The following is a 24,830-nucleotide window of genomic DNA, read 5'->3' as shown; positions in this document are numbered from 1 at the left end:
ATGTCAACTCACGACAGTAGAATCTCATGAATGTATTAGGTGAAGCCCAGTTAGCTGCAGTGCAGACAACCTGCACTGACACTCCTTAAAACAATGCCCAGGACACTGACACTTCTTAAAACAATGCCCAGGACAACAATGCCCAGGACACAGGCATACGTTTTCTGACTGCGTGCGCAACGTTTATTGGCCTCACAGGTGTAATTGAGGAGGGCTTCAGCAACCGCTTTTGTGATCGCAATCCTCCATACTTATGCATTGTACCCCCGCTCGCCCAAAACCCTCAGGGATCAACGGTTACATTCATTACTGTTTGCTTCCCCCTTTACTTTCCACGGCATCTCTGTTGTATTGGATAGTACACAGTGGAGACAAACAGGGAGGATGGCAGCATGAAAACGAGGCTGAGAGTCAGACAGGACATGGTACTGCAGCCTCCTACCTCACTGCATTCACATTTTCCCTGTGTTTAATATAATGACCTGCATACTTTTCAGCACACATCAACACATTTTTCAATCCAATTATTGTGTAATGACAAAATATGGTGTTGATGTGATTCTGTGCATAATGATGCACGATATTGGAGTTTTGCCGATATTTAAAAAAAACAATTGGCCGATGCTTATACCGATATACGCAAAGTTTTGGCCCCACCTAATTTAGAGAACATCAAGTCTCTCATGTAGTGGAATTAACACATTATTATGCCTACTCTTATTATGATGGCCCACTGGCAGACGCAATATATACAGAGTGGCGCACACACAAACAAATTGAAGAGGTGCAGACTAACGAGACATCAAAATAATATCAAGAGAGTCGCACACTCAAAGATCCTCCTACCCTGATAAGGGCATGTTCTGGCGAAACACATTGGTATGGGAGTAAACACAGCAGAGGAGAATCTTTGAGTGTGCATCTCTTATACGACTGGCAGATGCAGACATAAATACAATACGTTTATAATTCAATCATGAGAGACCGGTCGGTAAGGTTTAACAAGAGACTTTATTTAGCAAGTGGCGTGCATGGCAAGTACTTTGGCGTATGACTCCATTGTAAGATGGCACTCCCCTTTAGGCGAGAGGGCGGCATCTATTTGGGCTAGAGAGAATCCCCCCCCCGGGATTCTCCAGGAGTCCAAGACTCGTTGGTGGTGGACTGGGGAGGTGGGTGGGGTGAAATGACGGCTTCAAAGGATGGTTTCAGGGGGAATGAACAGCCGCGATGCCAACTGCTGCTATGATCCTCCAGAGTGGGGGGTGACGTAGAACCCTTGCTATATATACTAGGGAGGACTGACTTCATGAACTGAGGACAACTGATGTCATGCCTGACGCCACGCTTGGGCTTGACTGACGTCACGGGCTGATCAGGTAATACAGATATGACGACCTCTCTCTCAGCTTGAAATTTGGTCTGGAAACCTCACTTGTACACATTAACTGAGCAAAATAAGAAAACGACTTGCCATACCATATTTTTTTTAATTTATGTCACATTTTCTTTCAAACAAAACGGTGTAAGCTTCATCCTACTTAAACAGGCTTGGATGATGCTCTCCCTGAGACGTTCCTGACAACAGCCACCACAACCAGGGCCAATTTGGGCATAATTAAAGCGTCATTTGATCAGCCTGTCATATCGGCAGAAATGTTCGTTTCAGGCCCATGCCCATATTTCATTTTAAAGCCTGTATCGGGCGATACCGAGGACGTGTCGATATCATCGTGCATCCATAAATCAAATGTTTGTTGGCATGCTTACATCGTTAAATTCACATCACTCTCTTAGCACATACGTAATGGGAACTCTTGGAACAGCTATCTCTTCCATATTCCCATCACTATTTATAGCCCGCTTTACCTTCACCTCTGGCTGACAATGGTCTCAATCAGAACGGCCAAGGTCAAGGAAGGTCCACAGACCTTTGGCTATCCCAGCCCCCCTCTCATCCCCATGTGGGATGGACTAATGAGGCAGACAGCTGCTCCCTTAGTTGAAACGTCCCTGTGGTGAACTGTACCTGAGAGAGGCAGAGACAATGTCACCTTCATATTCAGGCACATTATGTGCAATTACAAAAGGAAACCGACGCGGGCCTGTGAAATCAAGACAAAACATGGGCAAAGATTAACTTGAGGAAAATGAAGTGCTCCCAGGCAAATCTACACAGTGCATCCCCTTTCAGAAATGAACTTAGATACATACAGTTGTTTACTGTTGTCATCATTAACGGGGGCCAATGATGGCTCATATTAGCCTGCACTGTGTCCTCTCACAGCTCCCCGCAAAACACTATTCGTTTTAGATGGTTGTTTTTGAAGGCTGGCAGAGTTCAATAAAACACAGGCGGGATAGAAATGCTTCTGCAATGTAATTAGGGGACTTTGCTGAGACGACAAGCACAATGTGGAATAAGAAGGTAAAATCCAGCCAGGCTGGGTGATTAGGGCTCGTTTGGATGTCTTCTGCACACTGTGATGAGTGGATGTTTCGGGGTAAGGCACTCACTTGGATCGAAGGCCCACAGTGTCTCGGATTATGTGTCAATTTGCCACCCAGCTGCAGCTCTCGACTCGACGGCAAGAACATGAATACCTCTAATTAGGCCGTGCTACCAATTAGGGCTCTGCAATAAGGCAGTGAGCAAAGTGCTCGGGGAGAGGGAGATCTACCATTGTTCTCGGAGTGTAAAAGCACTGTTTTCTAGCTCCAGCAATTGCCAAAGGCTGGAGTTCATGTTGACTATGTTTACATGAAGTTATCCTTGGTTTACTGTGATGTCATCACATGATTGGGTGATATGGGGACGACAGATCATCTCCTTTGAATCTTGTTAAGTCTGATTATGTTAATGCAATTCAGTGAAAAGACACTAACACCCAAACACGAAATGGCAATCTACTCATGTCACGACCACGACCATGACCTCGCCTCTGTCTCATAATCTTGCAGGTAGCCAAGGTCAGTTCCCCATAACTCAGAATGTGACGGTGGTGGAGGGGGGCACAGCCAACATGACCTGTCGTGTGGATTACAATGATAACACCTCCCTCCAGTGGTCAAATCCTGCACAACAGACCCTCTTCTTTGGGGACAAGAAAGGTGAGTACGGTAATACTTATGCACATAATGAATGGGCGTAATGATGAAATGATGAGATATGATAAAGATGTCTGAACTAGATTGTGTTACTACACTGGACTACTTCATTCATTTGTTCAACCTTGAATGTAGTGTGTTCGCCTGCGAGTATGGCTGGGTATTGCCACTGACTTCCCGATTCAATACGATTCCGATACACAAGGTCCCGATTCGTTTTAATTTCCGATACGATACAATTCGGTATCGATATTTCAGTGACAATACCAATTTTGCTTGGATATGACAGTGATTCTCAAAGAACTAATGCTGTAAATTGTACAAGGAACGCTCTAACCTGGTCCATTATTAAAAAATGTAATGTTTACAGATGTTTACGAGATCTCATTGCACTAAGAACCAAACCACGCAAGTCTACTAGGGTTAAAGCTTCAAGCATCCACAGGAACAGGCAAGATCAATATTGGCATTTATGCATCAATATCAGTTCAATTGAATATCAATTCGATATCGATATATGAATTTTTTTTTAACCCAGCCCTACCTGCGATCATATACAATAAATAAGGCGAGGGTTCGGCTCACGGTGCACAATTGCTGAACAGGTGAGCATGTGAAGCGTGCGAGCCAGGGACAAGAAATTATATTGCAAGAAATTATATTTCTATTTTGACTAAATAAAGAACAAAAGGTCAGGATAAGACAAAAGGTCAGGATAAGACAAAAGGTCAGGATAAGACAAAAGGTCAGGATAAGACAAAAGGTCAGGATAAGGGGGGAAATGTATTCCTCTTAATGTTGAAGCAGACTCCTAATGAAGCTGTGTCTCCATCGATGTCCCAGTTCACAAACTAAACACAAAGAGAATGTTTTTGAATGGTGCTTTTGTAATCATGTGTGTTGTTTAGAACAGTGGTTCTCAAATGGGGGTCCGGGGACCCCCAGGGGTCCGTGGCACTTTGCCAGGGGGTCCACGAAAAGTTTTCAGGAAAATACAAATAAAAACTCCCCCAAATACCCCCCCCCCCCCCCAAAAAAAAAGCTTCATAGTTCAATGAAAATATTTTATGCTTTAAATCTAAATTGGTTCATGGATTAAAATTCTTCTAATCTAATTCTAAAACCTATCAATTAAAAAGTCAAGCACGTTACCGTGGAAACAATTAAGCTTAGCCCAAAATCACAAATCAGAATGGGGGGGTCCCCGGTATATTTTCTATCTTGTAAGGGGTCCTTGGCTGAAAAACATTTGAGAACCTCTGGTTTAGAACATTGTAATGCCTCTGGTTTGTGAAATGATTTGGCCCAATTAGCATTTGAACCACCCTACATTTGTATAGCCGTTTGGTTGTCGTAAGGAAGCACACTGTTGCAACCTTGTGAAACAAGGCTTGAGCCAGAAAGAATGATAATGCTCTCGCCGGCCAAATCCAATTTAAAGGTGACAAAAGTCTGGAGTGATAAATTGCAATTGGGCTGAAAGGGAGAATAACAGAGGACTGGTCTTGTAGGGGATGGAGGTGTTCATCTTTCAGTGTTTCTTACAGCATTAGCCATTCCATGTAGCTGCTAATACAATATCATTGGTTCAGTGATTGAAGATGAACTTTCCTTTTGAATGACAATTGATGGGAGAGAGGAGAATATGGGAGAGTTGCTGAGTCAAAGAAGAGAAAGTTTGAAGAAATACTTTCTCCACAAATGATTGGATTTAGTAATGAGGTAGGTCTAAAGTGTTTTATTAGAGGAAATCCAAATACAATTAAATGAAAGTTACAGTAACTGAATCTTAAATAGATACCTTTATGTGAATGGTGTGAATGTGCCAAAGGGATTTAAATTCAAACCAAAATCATTTAACCAAAACCATTCTTTTGTTATTGTTATTTTTCTGTCTCCTCTGGTACACAATACATGTAGCATTTTAATACTTTACTTTGCAGGGCTAATCAGAATTCACAAATTCTGGGACTGGGACAAAAATTGCACGTTAGTGTTGACTAGACTCAGCAGTGGTTCCCTCCCACCCAAACTTAAAAAAAAAAATCTGTAGTACCCTCCGGAGGTATATACAGGGCTCTATCGTCGCAACGGCCTTAAATTAGGCTTAGCGCCAGGCGCAGCGCATATTAGTGGGCGTGGACCGGTGCACTGGCTATTCTCGTGCCGGCGCTATATGCGGCCTTAACTATTATAACCACGCCTTTTAAGCGTAGAATTATTCACAACTGTGCTCATTGGTGAACTGCAGTTACTCAATGACATTCTTCCTTTCGAAGCTCCGATCCAGCCAGGACGGAAGATAGCGTTAGGCCGGTATTTAAGGCCGAAACGCGCCATTCTGGCCTATTCTGGCACTGCCACGCCTCTTCGGCGTAAAGCGCATTTCGGGGCCTAAAACCATGATGCTATTTTCCCGAGGCAGGCGCAAGGTGTGTTTTTTTGCGTTTAACGCCAGTTTTAGCGCCTAAGGCCAGTGGGAAGATAGAGTGTATATATTTTTTTTTCTTTTTTTTTTTATGTACCCCCGACATACCCCTGGGGGTACACATACCCTACTTTGGGAATAAGTGGACTAGACTTTCCTTTGAACAGATGTAAGACATGACAAATTTTATTTGGCATAAATGTGGTCAGTTAAATGTGTAGCACAAGGGAGTTATGGAATAACAAATGGTATTTTGTTCACTCCTGCGCATACACGACAGGAAGTTATCTGTATCTGCATGTAAATCAATACTGCTGATGCTACACACAGGTAGGGGCAGGGGAGAAGCTGGAGAGGCCACTTTGCCCTGCTGGGGCAGCCATTTGTTTTGCATGACAGAGTCCTTATCCTGGGCAATGCAGACGACAAAATGAATGCAGTCCACTCAGCAGAGGCTGCCCAGGCTAAGTGTGAGAACACTTCCCCCTCCATCTCCTTCTAAACAGCCCGATGAAAAGCTTTATTGGCACAACTAATACAATACCCGCGAGGCCATCAGGACGAATGGGAGGTGTGGAACAACACAGCGTCATGCAAGGAAAAGGGCGGGACACCTGGGAAGAAATCTCAGCTGTGCCAAATCACCAGTTAATTGCTTGGCAGAGGGCTGCGACTGTCCCTCTCTCCCTTTTTGCTGTGCCTTCTTGTCGCGGCCAATGAAATATGTTAGATTCAGCCTTATGCTACCTTTCAGTCCAACAACTAACTGCAGACCGGCCCAGCTTGAGTCAGGCTATTCTCTCCTACTGATGAACAGCTAGTCATAGAAGAAAGAGTAGATTCGATGAATTTGTTGTATTTTTCACCACCCTCCACCCTTACTCGTCTGTGTGTGTAAATATTGTTGGAGGTGTTTCCAGTTAAAAAAACAAAATCTTCCCTCCTGCTGCCTAGATGCATCTTTTGCATTCCCTGTGCCTGTCATCCCTGTGCTCTGTTCCCTCTGTTGTCCACCTCTCTGCTTACAATCCCCCTGGGGGTCAATGACAGCATGACCATGTGTCATTGTTTGATGCACATGCAGGTTTCCCCGCTGTCCCTTTACCGAGGCACTTTGTCATTGTGCAATATGAAGGAATTCAGTTTGATTCACAACTTTTGTGTGTGAACATACAAACAGATAATGATGATAAAAAATACATCTGCTGTTCCTTCTTAAATTAGACAATTCCCTCAGCTCAGCATTAAAGATAAGGGCATTTCCTTCCTTGTTGGAAGGATTTAAGAGTATTTAATAGGTAATTTCCTCCATTACTATTTCAGAATCAGAAATACTTACCCCCAGGGATCAATAACTTATTTCTGATTCTGACTCTGAAATAGTAAGGGAGGAAATTACATCTAAATCCTTCCAACAGCTATAGTGAAGGGGAAATCTTGTAAGTTCTGTTGTATTTGACAGCTGCTGGGTAAAGTAAGACAAAATCTGATCTTTGCCCTGACTATAATTTGTTCCATTCTAATTCAGGTCTGTCAAATGAGAAAATGGAGAGAGAGAAAAAGTGTCCCAAAGAGTAGCAATTACAGCCAAGGAGAGAAGGGATTTGTGTGCTCTTCCCGAGTTTCAAAGACACTGAAACATACAGTAACTCCACTTTGGTGTCCTAACAGCAGCTCCAGCTCTCCCCAAACTAAGACACCCAAAGTGGGTATCAAACACTGATAGTGAAATGTGTGTGCCAATAAAGACAAGTCTAATATAAAGCAATATTCCACTTAGTTCCACTTCAGATTTTTACTTCCCATTCATTTGAATGAGGCCACAAAAATAGCCTGAAAAATCTTGGTTGGTCCAATATTTAAGAAGATAATTTCACCAAATATAATTTTTTATTGATAAGAGAAAATAGTGAAGGGATAGCATTTAGGAGAGATAGCTCAGTCTTGTTTGGGAGACCGGATGTACTTTTATTTGTCAAAAGTAATCTTGGTGTAAACCAACAATACAAATGCAAAAAGACGATTGGCCAATGACTTTTTTTTGGTCTTAAACACAAAGGTAAACACATTAAAGGTCCCATATTATATCCTTTTAGCTGTTTAAAACATTTCTGAAAATTTCAGAATTTCGGGGGGAAAATCATAATAAGGTTATGAATTGTATTGCAAACAAAAAACAAATCCAGGCTCTGTGGGCCCTCTCCATCCTCTCAGTTTATCCCCTCATTAACTATGCGCTGTTCTGAGTGGGCGGGGATGCCATGATAATGAGGCATTGCTCTGACTGGTTGCCTGATCGGCTGGGTGAGGGGGAAGGGTGCAGCAGACGTGGGAAAAACTCCAAAACGAAAACCCATGACAGAACATGTCAAACCAAATTGAAAATATGCAAATTGCCACCAAATTTAAACTTGTAGAAGCACATGATTTCCTAGGAAAGAGGCTTGGGCAACAATGGCGAGGCATTCACCTTTCACATTCTGTGGGTTGTTAGGTTGAAGGATGACTAAACTATATTATGTATGGTCAAGGAAATACTTGTTTTTCATAATATGGGACCAATGTTAATTTTGCAGGTTTTTGTGGCCTCATTCAAATCCAGCTACAACCTCATCCCAGCTGCATCCAATCTCGGCGAGTAGTTTATATTCGTTTTCATGGTGGTCAAGTTCCAAATAACCCCATGTTGAAACTAAGTGGAATTAGCCCTTTTCACAGCTGCCATTTTGTGTCTAAATGGCAGGGGAAACGCAGGTGCAACCAACTCACTAATTAGGGCCCCAGCACTGGAACACCTAAATGGACTGGAAGTTGGACATCCTAATTAAGGTTTTGGTGCACCTGTGAAACTTCCTGCCTTTTAGACACAAAATGGTGGCTGTGAAAAGGGTCTATATTGCTTTAGCGTTTAGCTATGCATTTAAGGTGCAACACGCATCAGAAGGACACCAAAGTAGTTTTCATCAATCCATTGGGGTAGTCATGTCTACAGGTGGACATAATCCTGCAAGGTGTCCTACAAGTTGTGACCTACAATTTGTCTACACAGCAATGTCAGCGCTTGTCACAGACGTGGAAGGAGGATGAGGCATGTGGCGGGTGCAGGGAAACGCTGGCTAGATGACAGCTCATAGCTTAATGTATCATTGGCAAGCCTGTAAATGATAGGAAATGTTTCTCAGTCTTTCTCTCTCTCTCTCTCTCTCGCTCTCTCTCATCCTCTCCTATAAGAGGCTCAGTCCATCCTTGTGCAGCCCGAAGCGAGTGTTAACCTTGCTGGAATCCCAAAGCTGATCCATATGAGTTGGGCTATCTATGCACATTTGTCTGGAGCTGAATACCTCTTATACTGTGCCAGCTGGCTTTCTGGCATTCTCCTGCTCATCCATTATGTATATCTGAGTGTTGGTTGATTGTGGCTACCTCAGAGGCTTTACTACACACTGTGGCAGAGGCCAGGCGGTCCCACCTCAGAGGCTTTAGACTACACACTGTGGCAGAGGCCAGGCGGTCCGGCATGCAGATTCCTCCGCTCTCCCACTGCTGAACCTGAGGGGACAGAGATAGATTGCTTTAATAGCTAGGCCAACACATCATTCATACATTCAGGCCAATTAGCTGAGACTGTTGAAGGGAGTGACTCTGTGGTGGGCTGCCACTACGAAGAAATCGATGTGGACCATATGTCTTTTGTAGAATTATCCCCCTTTATATGTTGCTGGGGTTATGAATTATTAGTACTGAACCAGACAAATGAGAACAGAGCTGTCCTTTGCTGTCTTCATTATGATTTACGTCCCTTTCGCCTTCTATGGGAAAAGGATAAAAAGCTAAGTAGTGATGTTGTAGAGAATAATAATGAGATTCCTGGAGGCAGCCAGATTGGAAGCAGAATCTTTTGTCAGATATGGTGAATATGAATAATTCAGCTAATGGGAATCCATTGTGTGTTAATGTCAAAGGTAGATAATGGCAAATTGTTCATTTGATCTATATGATCCCACTGGAGATAGGCAAGAGGCACATACAATACTGTATGCTGTGGCAAATTCTACATCACTTTGTGCCATCTTCGTTCCATCTCCCAAATGTTTATGGCTCATCATTCCTGACATTTAATTGGGGAATTCAGCCTGGATCATAAAGGTCACAAAGCAAAACTGATCTTAATTGGCTTGTAGTAATCAAAACGCTGTTATGTGCTAAATTAATGCTCTGATGTGGGCATTAAAACATTCATTAGCTTGAGAGAATGAAGGATAATTACCAAGGATGCAATTACCGTAGTGAGCACCAATGAAAGCACATTTAAACCGCCATTCTAGTAAACACACAGCATTTGAAGGTTAGTGTGTTCAAAGTGATTGCAATGGACACTTAACATAGCTTGGCCTCCTCAAGATTTTAAAATCTTCTCCATCTGTCTGCATGAATACACCACCCACCCATCTACAGGTATCATCTATCTATTCAGGGGTGTCAAACTAGTTTTAGTCCATGGGCCACATGGGACCCAATTTAGTCTCAAGTGGGCCAGACAAAGATCAGGCCTACAGGTACATTTTAAGAACACGTTTTCACATAAGGCTATCTCAGCTACATAGGCCTATCACATCAAATCTACTGACTGTAAGGGTGCAAATTGACTGTTAGAAAGGTTCCCGGTCAGGTGCTTATTTGCGGTGGGGTGGCCGCCAATAGACTACTTGCACAACTCCACTGCTTCCTGAAATGAGTAGGGCAGCTTGGTTTCCTGTCCTACACTATTGGATGAACTGATTAATGTCAGGTGTGCCTGATCACTGTTGTTGTGACTGCAGCAGTCAGGCACACCTGACATTAATCAGTTCATCCAATAGTGTAGGACAGGAAACCACTATGCCCTACTCATTTCAGGAAGTAGTGGAGTTGTGCAAGTAGTCTATTGGCTCAATCCAGGGTCAATCAGGCCAGCCGGTTCCCTGGGGCTACCGTGAATACTGACATCATCCGTGATGTATGACATCACAATGGGAAGCCACAAGACAGTGATGACCTCACAATGAGAGTGATGATGACGATGTCACACAGCGATGGCATCATCATCAGTAGCACAAAATGACATCATCGGATACAATGATCTCATCAGTGACGTGACGTTCTCGATGATGACATCATCAGAGCCACAAATACTTCACGATGTCAGTGATGTCATAATCGCTGATGACATCGGTGATGTCATAGATGCTACCACCGTACCTATATGAGCGGATGCGAGGGACATGATAGTTTAGTTCCAGAGACGTTCCTGAGATGTTCCTGTCAGAGGATCTCCATTACAAATCCCCATTACAAAATGGTCCTTCGAGCCGGATGACAACGTTGACCCAGGAGAGGCCCCCTGCAGACCTATCTGCCTTCCAGTATTCCCGGAGAAAGCGGTTGGAGGTAGAGTTGGAACTTGAGAAACGCAAGGCCAAGGCCAAACAGAGAGAGCTCCTACGAGAAGTGAAAATGTGGGAGATGAAGCTTGAGGAACTCGGAGAGGGAGAGGCCCAGCAACAGGCCCGACGGATCCAAGAGGAGGTCGAGTATCGGGAGTGCTTAGGAGACGCTCTCCTATCCATCTCAAAGCTTACATCACACAGCTGGTAAAAGGAATCTCAATACTGACACTGAGAAAATGTCACAGACCCCCAAAAAGTTTCTATCATCACCAAGTTGAGAGAATAGGATTCCCTTTGAAGGGCAGAGTTAAGTGTGGCCCATCATTTTGGTGCTGCTCACCCCTTTCTTTTTGACAAGTCAGGTGTTTGAAGTGTTATGCCCTATTGCCCTTAAAAGCCCATTAGTCTCCGAGGGAAGATATCAGACATTACATTACATTACATTACGTAATTTGGCAGACGCTTTTCTCCAAAGCCACACAGCTGTGGCCATGAGACCCTTTCTGCATTTGGTCTCCAGCAGAAAGAGAATTGGTCAGAGAGGTGGTGAAAAGTAAACAAAACACTTAAGAGACCACCTTGGGTTTTTAATCCCAGCGAGAATCCTGGGAGTAAAAGGTTGAGGAGGCAATTTGTCTATTTCAATGGATGCTCTGAAAGCTTTTCTTTGCTTACTGCAAACTTGTGCAGTGTGTTACCTTCAGCTGAATTTAACTGAAATGTGAATCTACCCTTATGGCACTACACTCGGCTGTTATCGCTAATGTGAAGAGGTGCCTCTGCATACAGTATACTACACTAAACACTGTGCTGTGCTACACTGCACTCGCACGGTATATAATTCATTATATATAATTTTGGAAGTTTGTCTTTTAGATGTATTGCTGACGACAGTGTAAAAGCCCACCAAAACAGGCTTCGATCCTGGGTTTCACACAAGCTTAATCATCCTTTTGTACTATACTGCAATAACTATCCATCTTTCCAAGACATTTAATCAAGTATTGAGTATTCAAATATGTTTTTCTTGAAACAAAATTAAAACAAAATTACCAATGGGATGCAATAATTTGTTTCTATTACAAAACCACTTATTTCACAAAATGTCATTTTCTTGATACTAGTGGAATGATCGGCTTATTTTGCTGTTTTAATGTATTGTTTAACACTTATTTCTAGAAAATTACTGAAACAAGCAAAACTGCATTGGAAACTATTTGAATGATCTGACAAAATCTTTCACTTTGTTTTAAGAAAAGATTTTAACACTTGAACCAAAGCAGGCCCGTAGCCAGGGTTTGAGAAGTACCGAGGTCATTTTAGCGGGGTGTGGGGGGTCCAGGGGGGGCTTTTACTTTAAATGTTGTCCATTTAAAGTAAAATGCTTCAATCTGGTGCACTTTGAGAGCAAAATTAAGAGGCTAGATCTATAAAGAACTACAGACATCATGTTAGATTAATATCCTCTTTACGGTGCTGTTGCTTTACAATGATACAAAAAATAAATTTCTCCCCATACAATGTATTTAAGCAATATCACATGAGAGGGAGTGCGGTTGTTGGCTAATATTGGCACTGCTGTGATTCGGTCGCAGGCACGAGGCCGCAGGCCGAGTGCCGAAGATAATCACAGCAGTGCCAATATTAGACAACAACAGCACGACCTCGAGTGTGATATTGCTTTTATACAACAGTTCTATTAAACAAAGCTGATTAAAAAAATGACAAAAAGCTGAGAAAATATATGATTTCTGTATTTATTTCTCCGCCAACAAAAATAGTCCCCTCAGCTTTCTGCTTTGCTGAAAATGTAGCCTAATCAGCCTAATTAACTGCAGGCTGTCTACTTTACTACTGTCTACTCTACAGCGTTTTGTTGATTAGGGCAGCTGTGAAGCGGAGTGATCTACACACAGTGAAGCACCAGTGCATTATCATGAAATAACGGCACTCGTAGGATCCCTCTTGTCCAATCAAATTGCTCGGCCGGAACTACCTGTTGTATAAATTCTGCATACAGGTCACATGGCAGAATACTGCTCAATTAAATACAATGGCCCATCTACACAAACATCACTTACAGGGGAGTTACTTACCCATTCACTTCAATATAACTGTCCCCAAAGTCTAGCCCCAATCTAGCCCCAATGCAAAATTTGAACGTTGTGGTGAGTTATGTCTCTTCCTTCTATATAGCACACAGAGAGGAAGCAAATTGTTGCATTTCTGATCAACTATGTCATATATCATGTTATTTATGAGGCCTTTAAAACATCAATGACAGATGAATAGATCTGGGGGCCGGGGATATTTTTCGTATTTTTTTATTTTTTTAGAAAATACAGAGGTCATGATCTCAATGGTAGCTACGGGCATGAACCAAATGACTTGTAATTTTCTTGCAGTGTAGAATCAAACCTATCTGTAAAAATAAAATAAATATTCAGTCTCATTCACAACATGAAGGGGGATTGTAGCCATTCCCTCCTTCATGCACTGAAAATGAGTCCAGCATCTGCTCTGTGGGATCCCTGCGAACACAGGCAGGAACAATAGCCCTCTGGAACAAGGCCCTTTCCTTGTCTTAATTGCAGCCACATGTGTGGTGGGAAAGAGCCCCCTGCCTGCACCAGTAGCCCTGGAACACGGCCTGAATCGCCCACACAGTCACTGAGCAAGCACAGCCAGCCAGCAGCAAACACAACTCTAATTGCAAAGAAGGGAGCCCCCTGGCTCGAGAGAGTAGGGGAGCACCGTCCAGGACCATGTGTTGTAGCTGAAGGATAGCTACTGCTCTCAGTACACAGTCCAGGAGGGGCTCAAAGTGCCTACAGGCCCTGCAAAACAACGGCCACATCGGGAAGCTCAATATCATGACATATTTTTTGGCTGATCCACTGTGTCCAAGGCTAATGGATAGATGTAAAATGTCCTTTTCTATCTGGGCTGCCAGGATATACGTCATATTTTTTGGATTAGGAACATCAGTTAACATCTGTCTGCTGCTCGGTGAAGTGCAGAAGTGAATGCCATGTGATAAGTAGGCTACACATTCAGATTTCCTGCTTCTGGTCTTTAGCTGTGAGGACAGCTAGCCTAGCCACAGTATCAGTCAACCTATCTGACAGCTATTGCACCCTGGAATGGTAGGCTACATCATTTTGTAATAGGTTAGTTGATTAAGGATCCCCATTAGAAGCACACCGATGTACCTCTAGTACCTCATTCTGTAATAAAGCATTACACAACACTCTCACAGGTTAAAATGGATCTTGGACATGGAACATCTGGATAACTTTTACCAATATTGACCTAGACTGCGAAGTCTGGATCTGACAGACAAAGGTTCTCCTGGGCAACCTCAGAATAGCCCTCTACTGACATGGGCTATTGTGCAAAGGAGTGCCAGGAAAACAAGGCAAACATTGTTTTGCATCAATGGGCAGTAGCGAGACGATCCCCTGTCCTGAGGGGGGCAGCTGGGGTGTCAGTTGTACTGATTTGAGACAGCCTTGGTAAGGCCTCCATCAGAGGAGATGTACTGCGCATTAAGCTGCCACCCTGCAAGGCTGTAGCACACACAAGGTCAGGGTGCAGATTTATGCTGCCTTCTAAGCAGAATGAACAGGGCAGGAGCTATCTAGGGTTTGGGGGAAATGAACCTTTTCATCACATTGATTTCCTAAAGCACCTGGAAAAGAGCTTTGTCAGCCGTTGGCATTTGGGTCTGATTGTGACGGATCTGCCCACAATCTGGGCCTGTAGCCTGGATTGGATTCTAGTGGTATAGTTCCATGGCCATATGCTGTTTGAGTAATGCATAACACTTGTCTTTGGGTTATTCAACCCTTTATACATTTCATCCCATCAATCTGTCTTAGGACCATGTGCTGTGGAATACTGCAAGCTATCTACCCAAATCAAACAAAAATGCATCTTTCTATTCAATCTTAGTGTAAAAACATGATTTTTAGTCACCGCTTTTGATCAATATCTGCATCAGTATTTGAGCATGCATATATGGATATGATTTAGCTCTATTTGGATTTGCTGCCGTGTTGTACAATAGATAGATTGTAGGCTACTGGTGCTGTGAAACATTCTCCATTTCACTTGAAATTATATGTGCTTTATATAGTTTCTGCGTTGCTGATCTCAATATTCCCTTAACAACTCCTTCCGTCGATACAGTCAGCATGTTTTAAAAGCATCTTGGAGGTGTTTGTGCTCCAGGAACAGAGGGTAAGAAGTATCTACAGTAAGCCGCGCTCTGCCCTATTTCTCCCCCTCGATCCCTCTGTGTGCCGGAGAGATACAGGGATATGGGCCAGGGGAGGCGAGTGTGTCATCTTGTCCAAAGCTTTGATCCTCCCATTCTCCACTCATATCTTTTGAGTTCCTTTACGGTGTTTGCCGAGACCCCATCCATCACCTCTCCAACGCATCCATCCACCAAAGCCTTGCTGTTCCCTGCCAGAGCCTCTGGGCAATTCCAAGCTCTGCAGTGAGAATGCTTAACTACAAAGAACATCCAGGCAGCTTTCTTTCAGGATGCGGTTTGCAACAGAAAGACAATCAAATGTCTGTATTAAAGGAGAACTTTACGAAAAAACAATGCTGATTTATTTTGCACATGATCTCACACATATCCGAAAACTGTAAACCGTTTTGCAGATATTCATTTAGTTTGACAGTTATTGGGAGTTGATTTGAGTTAAAGGAACACTCCGCCGATTTTCAACCAGCTTTGTATCATTACAAAATCAGTAGTATATCCGAAAACTGTAAACAATTTTGCAGGCATTCATTTAGTCTGACAGTTATTGAGAGTTGATTTGAGTTAAGTTGTGGATCAGGGATGTCGTTTGTGGATGAATGACATCACTGGTCCACAACTGAACTCAAATCAACTCTCAATAACTGTCAAGCTAAATGAATGACTGCAAAACAGTTTAGTTTTCGGATATGTGTGAGATCACGTGCAAAATAAATCAGCATTGTTTTTCGGTGAAGTTCTCCTTTATGCCCCATAGCACATAATAAGCTGGCTCTCTGATGGCACAGCTTGTTATGAAATTTTAATTCTAGCTTGAAAGATTGTTTTTGTTTGCTCCACGATCCATTTATTCTTGGGTAATAAAGAGTCTTTGATAAGAAAGGGCCTCAATATATTTAAAGCCTGTGATTTTGTTGTTTGTGTGATTATGTGATAATGATCATCAAATGATACGGTGTAATTGAAGCTGAAGAAAAGATAATCTAATAATCTAATAACTATTTCAGCCAATCTGATTTAATTGTGTTTCACATGTCTGCTGTGCATGTCTTTATATGATGCGGCTCCACTTTACATTGACCACGTTGATTAAAACCCTAATCAAGACCTATTTCTGACGCACTTTGACAGATTTGCCCCGTGTAATAGAATCCACTAGAGTTCAAATGACTTCAGATGAAAAGGTGTCCAGGGAGAGAGCCGGCCGAGCCTATGGGAGCACAGATTAATCATGTGTAATTTATTCAATGAAGAGCACTTTTCATCTCTCCCCCTGTGGTTGGCTGCTTGTAGGAGCAGGTGATTCTGAATTTGAAATTGTATAGGAGATGACAGGTTCAAAATGACCTTTTTCAGCGTCGCTGCATGGCTCTCCTAGGTTTATAGGAGTCTGGACTGATTACACTGTAAGACTTTCTGTTGGTGATTTCACAACTTTTTTTATATACATCTGTTTATTAAAGGAGTGAAGCAGTGCCATATTACAGAAGTTCTCCATTTTCTTTTGAAGAAATAACAGAAACAAAAAGGTCCCATGTCCTTTCTGTGTGGAGTTTGCATGTTCTCTCCGTGCTGGTGTGGGTTTCCTCCGGGTGGTCCGGTTTCCTCCCACCACCGAAAGACATGTATGTTAGGGTTCATACTCCTGTCAGTGCCCCTGACCAAGGCAATGGCAAAAATAACTGGAGTTGGTCCCAGTGCGCTGCACTGCGGCTGCCCACTGCTCCTAGTTCTAAGAAGGCTCCTAGTAGAGGATGGGTCAAATGCAGAGGATGAATTTCCCCATGTGGATAAATAAAGGAAAACTTAACTTAAAGACGGGTTTGTCCGTCCAGTTCTTCTTACATTACTGAGATTATAATGATACAAAGTGGGTTGAAAATCAGCAACGCCTCCCTTAAGTGTCCGTGGGATAATGTTTATGGGGGCGGACCCCAGTCGTTGCAGAGCTGGTTTGCTCAGGGGGCATGTGGGGGTGGGGGGCATGACAAAGTCCCTTGTGGGGGCTTTCGGGTCTCAGGGAAGAGGTGGATAGCAGTTGAGTAGAAGCTTTCCGAAGACATCGGTCTTTGGGGAGGACACTGAAGAGTTTATGGGTTGGTCCTGGATGGGTGGGGTCGGCCATTTCCTGAATGGATGGCAGGCTGCACCCGACCACCTTTTCAGCTCAGCGGATGATGCGCTGCAGTCTGGAGTGCTATGTTAGTATTGTAGATTGTTGTAATTTCCATATTTCACTGTAACTGAAATGTGTTGGTTCAGTTCAGGGTCAGGGAGGTTTTGATACAGGTATTCAGAGTCAGGAAGGAAGCAGGCAGCACTCGTTTCTGTATGTGTTAGTGTGAATGCAAATCAATAGCTGCAGTGTACAGTAGGCCTAAGTGATTGCCTAAATAAATATTGTAATTTAGTTTATTTAATAAGCTTACTGTTACGCTTGAATGCATTCTGTTGGTGTGTTCCAAGTAAAACACCATGGATAAGCGTGCCAGGCAAGAATGAAAATCTAATGTAAATGTAAATATTCCAAGCCATTTGCTACAGTATATGTTTGCAGCACTAGACAATTTGAAACATCACAGTACAGCAGTCCATGTTCTCATACAGGTCCATCTGAAAAACAAATGGTATTTAGTATTTTTTTAATGTGCTGGGAGTATTTATTTATGTATTTCACTGACACGCTGTTAATATCACCAGTCATGAACCCGACTAATGAAAGATCACTGCAAAAACAAAACAAAAAAATTAATTTAATCTCAAATCTGAGTTTTCTTCAAACAAAAATGCATAGCGTGAGATAACTCTACAACTCTTTCTAGGATTGAGTATCAGTAATATGTTGAAATAAGTCGAGCAGATCAATGCACTACTATGAAGAAAATGACCAATTCTTGAACCAAGTTGATTTGCTTTGGAAACAAATGAAATGATCAAATCCCACTGTTTTGTTATGGTTTTGTTTGGACTAAATAAATGACTTGCTTAAAGACTCTGCGTGTCTGTGAAAGTGATCATATGTTGAGGAGGCTCTGCTCTTTGTGACTGTCCCCAGCACTAAGGGACAACAGGATCGAGCTGGTGCGGGCCTCGTGGCAGGAGCTCACCATCAGCATCAATGATGTCACCCTGTCAGACGAGGGCCAGTACACCTGCTCACTATTCACCATGCCTGTGAAGACCACCAAGGCCTTCCTCACTGTTCTGGGTGAGTACATCCATCTTGGCCCTGTCTGCACAGGCCAATTACTAATTGGTTACTTATTTTTCAGCCTTAATAATACCTTCACATTTTTTATAGTTTAGCCTATTGTTTTTCCAACACCAGTGCACTTGTCACAATACAGGGAAATAAAGTTTCTGTGTTACATTTGACCCTGCAGTACACCATAATAGATACTACTACAAGCTAGCAGTGTTGTCTCTTCCAAGAAATAGAGTTCATAGAGACACTGCATGAAATAAACCATGCCCATCGTTGGGGAAAATCAAATTAGTTTTTTGTACTCCCAACCAAAACAAGGCAGCCGTTGAGAAGAATGTGGATCTAGGCTGCAAGGAGAGTCCTCTCTATAAAACAGATGAGTTGCGTCCATGTGTGATGGGTCTCAGGATATTTTGCTCTGTATTGACTGCCAGTAGGCTACAGGGTGCAAAAGTAATGCGAAATCTCACTGATTTGCTGATTTTTCAGAACATATGATAGTTAACTTACCATCAAGCCACTTTAACAGCATTAGTCACGTCAGCCACTCAAACTACTGTAGTCTGAAAATCATAGCATTTGAGATTTATATTAAGTGAAATTAAAGTCATTATCTTACCTGGACTGGTGATTAAGTAACATTACTGCAAAATGTTGAAGAATTTCACATCAGGCCACTGTGTGGGATCATTTATCCAGCTTTATTGGAGTAACATTAATGAAAAAGGGCATTGATGGAGGCCACTGAGTTTGTTTTTTTAATTTACCTTCTCTGTCAGAGCAGTGTGCTGAAATCATTCTTTGACAGATTTGTCGAGTTGAAAACAGGAAAATCTTTGTCAGGCGTGTCTTTCTAAATGTGACACGCGCCGCAGTGTCTCTATAGTTCAGAGAGTCTCTAGAAGTCATGTAATTTGCATACGAATGACAACATTTGTCAGGTATGGTTAGATGGTGTGATGTGTGGACCCAAATGCAGAAAGCAGCAGGCAAGGTAGGCAAGGTTTTTAGGAGCAAAAATAGTCTTTACTGAAAAAACTTAAATAACAAGACGCACTAGCCAGAGGCTAGGCTAAACTCAGGAACAAATGTCAAATTCTCAGAGCACTAGGACAGGGTAGACGATACATACCAAACCGGAGACAGATAGACAATGACTCGACAAGGACAACACACAGACTCAGACAATATATAGACAGGCAACTAATGAAACATGAGGTACAGCTGGGGAAGGCAGGAACACAGAGGGCAAAACGGGAGAGCTGATTGGTGGGGAGAACGCAGGCAAAGGGGCAAACTAATGAGACACATAGGCAACAGGTGGGAGGAATTAAGACAGACTAACAAGGGAACATGGGCAACAAGTGGGGAGAAGACAGACTAATACACCAAGAATAAACATAACACTCATTTCTCTATTGTAAAACATAAAGTCCACTGAGTTAGTTCCAGGAAATAATCACACACAATCTAAACATAAAGTCCACTGAGTTTACAGGAAATAATCACACACAATCGAAACATAAAGTCCACTGAGGTTACAGGAAATAATCAAACACAATCTAAACATAAAGTCCACTGAGGTTACAGGAAATAATCACACACAATCGAAACATAAAGTCCACTGAGGTTACAGGAAATAATCACACACAATCGAAACATAAAGTCCACTGAGTTTAGCTCCTCAGGAAATAATCACAAATAGCAGGCAGAGCAGGCCACACCATGGCCAGGGCGTGACAACATTGAGTTTATTTACATGCAAAGTTGGATTTTGAGAGAGAGGGAGTCACCTAACTGCACTAACTAACGTGAGAGCAACTAAATACCTATCAAATATTGATGAAATTGTGGCCATATATAATCACAAAGTACAATGAAAGAACCACAGATTTAAATATCACTGCAGCGCGAGACTAGCTTTGTGCATACTGACCTCTTCATTTGGTTTGTTTTATTTCTGTGCACCGCAGGAGTGCCAGAGCGACCTGAGATCACAGGGTTCACCAAGCCTGCCATGGAGGGAGACATGATCACCCTTACCTGCACTACATCTGGCAGCAAACCCGCCGCCAACATCCGGTGGTTCAGGAATGACAAGGAGGTCCAAGGTGGGTGCATGTGGTTTGGATTTCACCAAGTAATATGGAGTAATGTATTCTCACTTAGCACTTCTACCCTCCTCATCATTACGAGTATGGAGTAATGCATCCTCACTTAGCACTTCTACCGTCCTCATCATTACGAGTAGTATGGAGTAATGCATCCTCACTTAGCACTTCTACCCTCCTCATCATTACGAGTAGTATGGAGTAATGCATCCTCACTTAGCACTTCTACCCTCCTCATCATTACGAGTAGTATGGAGTAATGCATCCTCACTTAGCACTTCTACCCTCCTCATCATTATGAGTAGTATGGAGTAATGCATCCTCACTTAGCACTTCTACCCTCCTCATCATTAAGAGTAGTATGGAGTAATGCATCCTCATTTACCACTTCTACCCTCCTCATCATTACGAGTAGTATGGAGTAATGCATCCTCACTCACCACTTCTACCCTCCTCATCATTATGAGCAGTATGGAGTAATGCATCCTCACTTACCACTTCTACCCTCCTCATCATTATGAGTAGTATGGAGTAATGCATCCTCACTTACCACTTCTACCCTCCTCATCATTATGAGTACCGTAAATTCCGGACTATAAGCCGCGGCTTTTTTCCCGTTTTTTGGCCTTTTTTGCCCCCTGCGGCTTATATAACGGTGCGTCTTATCTATGGATTTTTTCCAAAAAAAAAAAAAAAACTCTCTTTTTTAGCACTCTTTCTAACTATAAATCCACTTCTGTTTTAATTTCCTCTCTTGCCCTCTTTTAACAACATAACATAACATAACATAACACAACACAGGTAAGCAGAAAGAAAAAGACGAAGCAATCACGCCATGAATGAGGAAATGACTCACCTGCTGGAGGCTGGAGATACACGCTTGGGCTAAACTTTTACTCCGTGAAACACTATCGATTAAGTCCGACATCGCTCAGAGGTTTTGAGCAGCTTGAAAACAAGTTTGAAAACGTGCAGAAGTCCATCCACTCACTCACTAAAGAAACTAAGGCAACCGTGAACAGAGTTTATAATGCGGAAAAGCGCATCCGCGCACTGGAGGACAAAAACAACACAGTGAGTCCGAAAATGGATAAAATGCAAAATCGAAACCCTGCACACGCAGGTTGATGACTTAATCAGCAGGAGTAAAAGAAATAACATTCGCCTGATCAATGTAAAAGAGGAGCTGAGATTGGTGACATGGACGCTTTCGTGGCAAAATCCTGTGTTACATCCTGGACCTGAAGGAAGGCGAGAAACCACCAGAGGTGGACAGGGCACACCGGGCGCCTCGGCCACGTCCAGACCCCGGCCTGCCACCGAGGGCCATCTTCATCTGCCTACTCCGCTGGCCCGACCGTCAACTCATCCTCCAGGCTGCGGGGAAGAAGCCCCTCACCTGGGAGGGTACGCGCTTTTTCGCCCGGCAGGACCTCTCCGCGTTGGTGCAACAGAAACGCGCAACATACAACAGCATCATCGAGTCAATGGATATCGCTTTGGCGTACTGTACCCAGCGAGACTCGTCATAACCAGACCGGACTATCTTTAGCACTCTTTCTAACTATAAATCCACTTCTGTTTTAATTTCCTCTCTTGCCCTCTTTTCACCACACCGCGGACACTGTGTGCCCAGCGGCGGAACAAGAGCTCAAAGTGAAACTGCCGAATATCTTTTGAGTTGGACTGGTCAATAGTACTGTGAGTAACTAAAATAAAAAAATAAAAAACGGAATTCTCTCTTCTTTAGCACTCTTTCTAACTATAAATCCACTTCTGTTTTAATTTCCTCTCTTGCCCTCTTTTCACCACACCGCGGACACTGTGTGCACTGTAAAAAAAACAAAAAATACCACAATGTGTGATTTTGTCTGGGGATTAGTGACCTGACTTTTGTTTTGTTGAAATGTTAATAAATGGGAGCTTCCCCAAACAGCCATCTCTTTCCCGACAATCCCCTCTGTGCACGAAGCCTTACATATGGTAATTAAACATCAAAACACCCGCGGCTTATAGACCGGTGCGGCTTATAGAAGAAAAAAATAGTCACCTTTGAAGGTGCGGCTTATAGACCGGTGCGTCTTATAGTCCGGAATTTACGGTAGTATGGAGTAATGCATCCTCACTTACCACTTCTACCCTCCTCATCATTATGAGTAGTATGGAGTAATGCATCCTCATTTACCACTTCTACCCTCCTCATCATTACGAGTAGTATGGAGTAATGCATCCTCACTTACCACTTCTACCCTCCTCATCATTATGAATAGTATGGAGTAATGCATCCTCACTTACCACTTCTACCCTCCTCATCATTATGAGTAGTATGGAGTAATGCATCCTCACTTACCACTTCTACCCTCCTCATCATTATTAGTAGTATGGAGTAATGCATCCTCACTTACCACTTCTACCCTCCTCATCATTATGAGTAGTATGGAGTAATGCATCCTCACTTACCACTTCTACCCTCCTCATCATTACGAGTAGTATGGAGTAATGCATCCTCACTTAGCACTTCTACCCTCCTCATCATTACGAGTAGTATGGAGTAATGCATCCTCACTTACCACTTCTACCCTCCTCATCATTACGAGTAGTATGGAGTAATGCATCCTCATTTACCACTTCTACCCTCCTCATCATTACGAGTAGTATGGAGTAATGCATCCTCACTTGCCACTTCTACCCTCCTCATCATTAGGAGTAGTATGGAGTAATGCATCCTCACTTACCACTTCTACCCTCCTCATCATTATGAGTAGTATGGAGTAATGCATCCTCACTTACCACTTCTACCCTCCTCATCATTACAAGTAGTATGGAGTAATGCATCCTCACCACTTCTACCCTCCTCATCATTACTTTCCAGTCAGACTCCAGTCACTGCTCGAGACCAGTATCAAGACCACATTTTGATGGTCTCGGTCTCATCTCGGACTCGCCCTCTATTGGTCTTGGTCTTGTCTTGGTCTCGGGCAAGCCGGACTCGGGATTTTATTTCAAGACCAGCCAAGAGCACAACTGCAGTGACATCATTACTTGCCTGTGTATATATTTGTTTTACTGTGATTGAGTGTAACACTCCCTCCTTCAATTGCTACCAATACCCTTGCAGTTTGAAAGTTTTTTTAACGCTGTAGCCACTCCCCTCACGTTCATGCACAAAGGAAGACAACACAGGTTATGAAGGTGGCTGGAAATATGTTGTCCAAATCGTCAGTCATACAATTTGCTTATACAAACCACAAAGGGGGGGAGTCATAATTTAGCAGCAATAAGGTGTCTTTACACTTCATTCTGCCCACTGTGTTCACAGATGGGCAGTATTTTAAAATGTTTAACTAAAATATTTAAACTGCTTAAAATTGTCAAGAAGGAACCAGGAGAAGCTCGCACACTGATAGAAAAAATGGAATGTCCACTCCAAAGGTTCACGGATGTGAAGATGCCATATGTTTAATGGTCCATAAATGAATATACAAAACAATACAAAGGTGCTACCATGTGAAACAAAAGAAAGAAAACTGAACAGAAACGTTTAGGCTACAAAGCCATCTTCAGTCTGCCTAAAGGGCAAATCACACACCTGTGCTCTATTTATAGATTGGAGGCAGAGTCAATCTGTGAATGGATCCATTCATGTTACAGGGCTATGTCAAGACATTTAAAGGATGTATGATATCTAAAGCTATGGTTACAAAAACAGCGTACTCTGAGGTTAACAGAGAAGAAGCCTGATTTACTCCAGATTAATAGTAATTATTTAAAGTACATTGACCATTTCAAAAATACTATAATATAAAGTCCAAAGACTGAGAGAAAGAAACAAGCTATACATCTGATTATGGCAGACACACATATAATAGCCCAATGTTCTAGATGAAACAATTTAGTGACATCTCTTCATTAAGACCTTTTGGATGCAGAGTTTGGAGATAGAATATCCATTTGCACTCTGCCTGAAGAAGAAGACGTTCCATATTCTCTCCCCTACGTGGTGCTTTTAACGGCTGAATAACACAGAACATGAGAGAGGAAATAGGATGGTTAGCATCTCTGAAATGATTGATGAACTGCTTAAAATTAAAATTAAATGAAATACGTATTTCAAATACTCTGTGTATTTTGTAATTGGTATTTGGCTGGACAGAGAAAAAAAAAATGTAATTTGTATCAAAATACTTTTAGAGCTTGTATTTGTGTATTTTAAATACATAAAATACATTGTTTGTTTTATGTCATTTTATTCTCAGATTGACACATTTATATCCCC

At 42.5% G+C, this 24,830-nt stretch overlaps 1 protein-coding gene across 1 annotated transcript in view; it reads left to right on the top strand.

The window, feature by feature from the left end:
* Positions 1-24,830, top strand: part of cadm2b (cell adhesion molecule 2b) — a gene marked incomplete at both ends in the record, with an annotated part of 219,840 nt that overhangs the window by 168,824 nt on the left and 26,186 nt on the right. Inside the window, 3 exons of the mRNA XM_083636996.1 lie at positions 2,962-3,111; positions 18,294-18,446; positions 20,417-20,554. Of these exons, the coding sequence (XP_083493122.1) occupies positions 2,962-3,111; positions 18,294-18,446; positions 20,417-20,554 (441 nt within the window). The remainder of the gene's footprint in view (positions 1-2,961; positions 3,112-18,293; positions 18,447-20,416; positions 20,555-24,830) is intronic.

Source organism: Poromitra crassiceps (genome assembly GCF_964638095.1).
Source record: "Poromitra crassiceps genome assembly, chromosome: 5".
NCBI classification, from domain to species: Eukaryota; Metazoa; Chordata; class Actinopteri; order Beryciformes; family Melamphaidae; genus Poromitra; species Poromitra crassiceps.
Note: the sequence above shows the minus strand (reverse complement) of the source record. Positions and strands in the feature narration are given on the sequence as shown.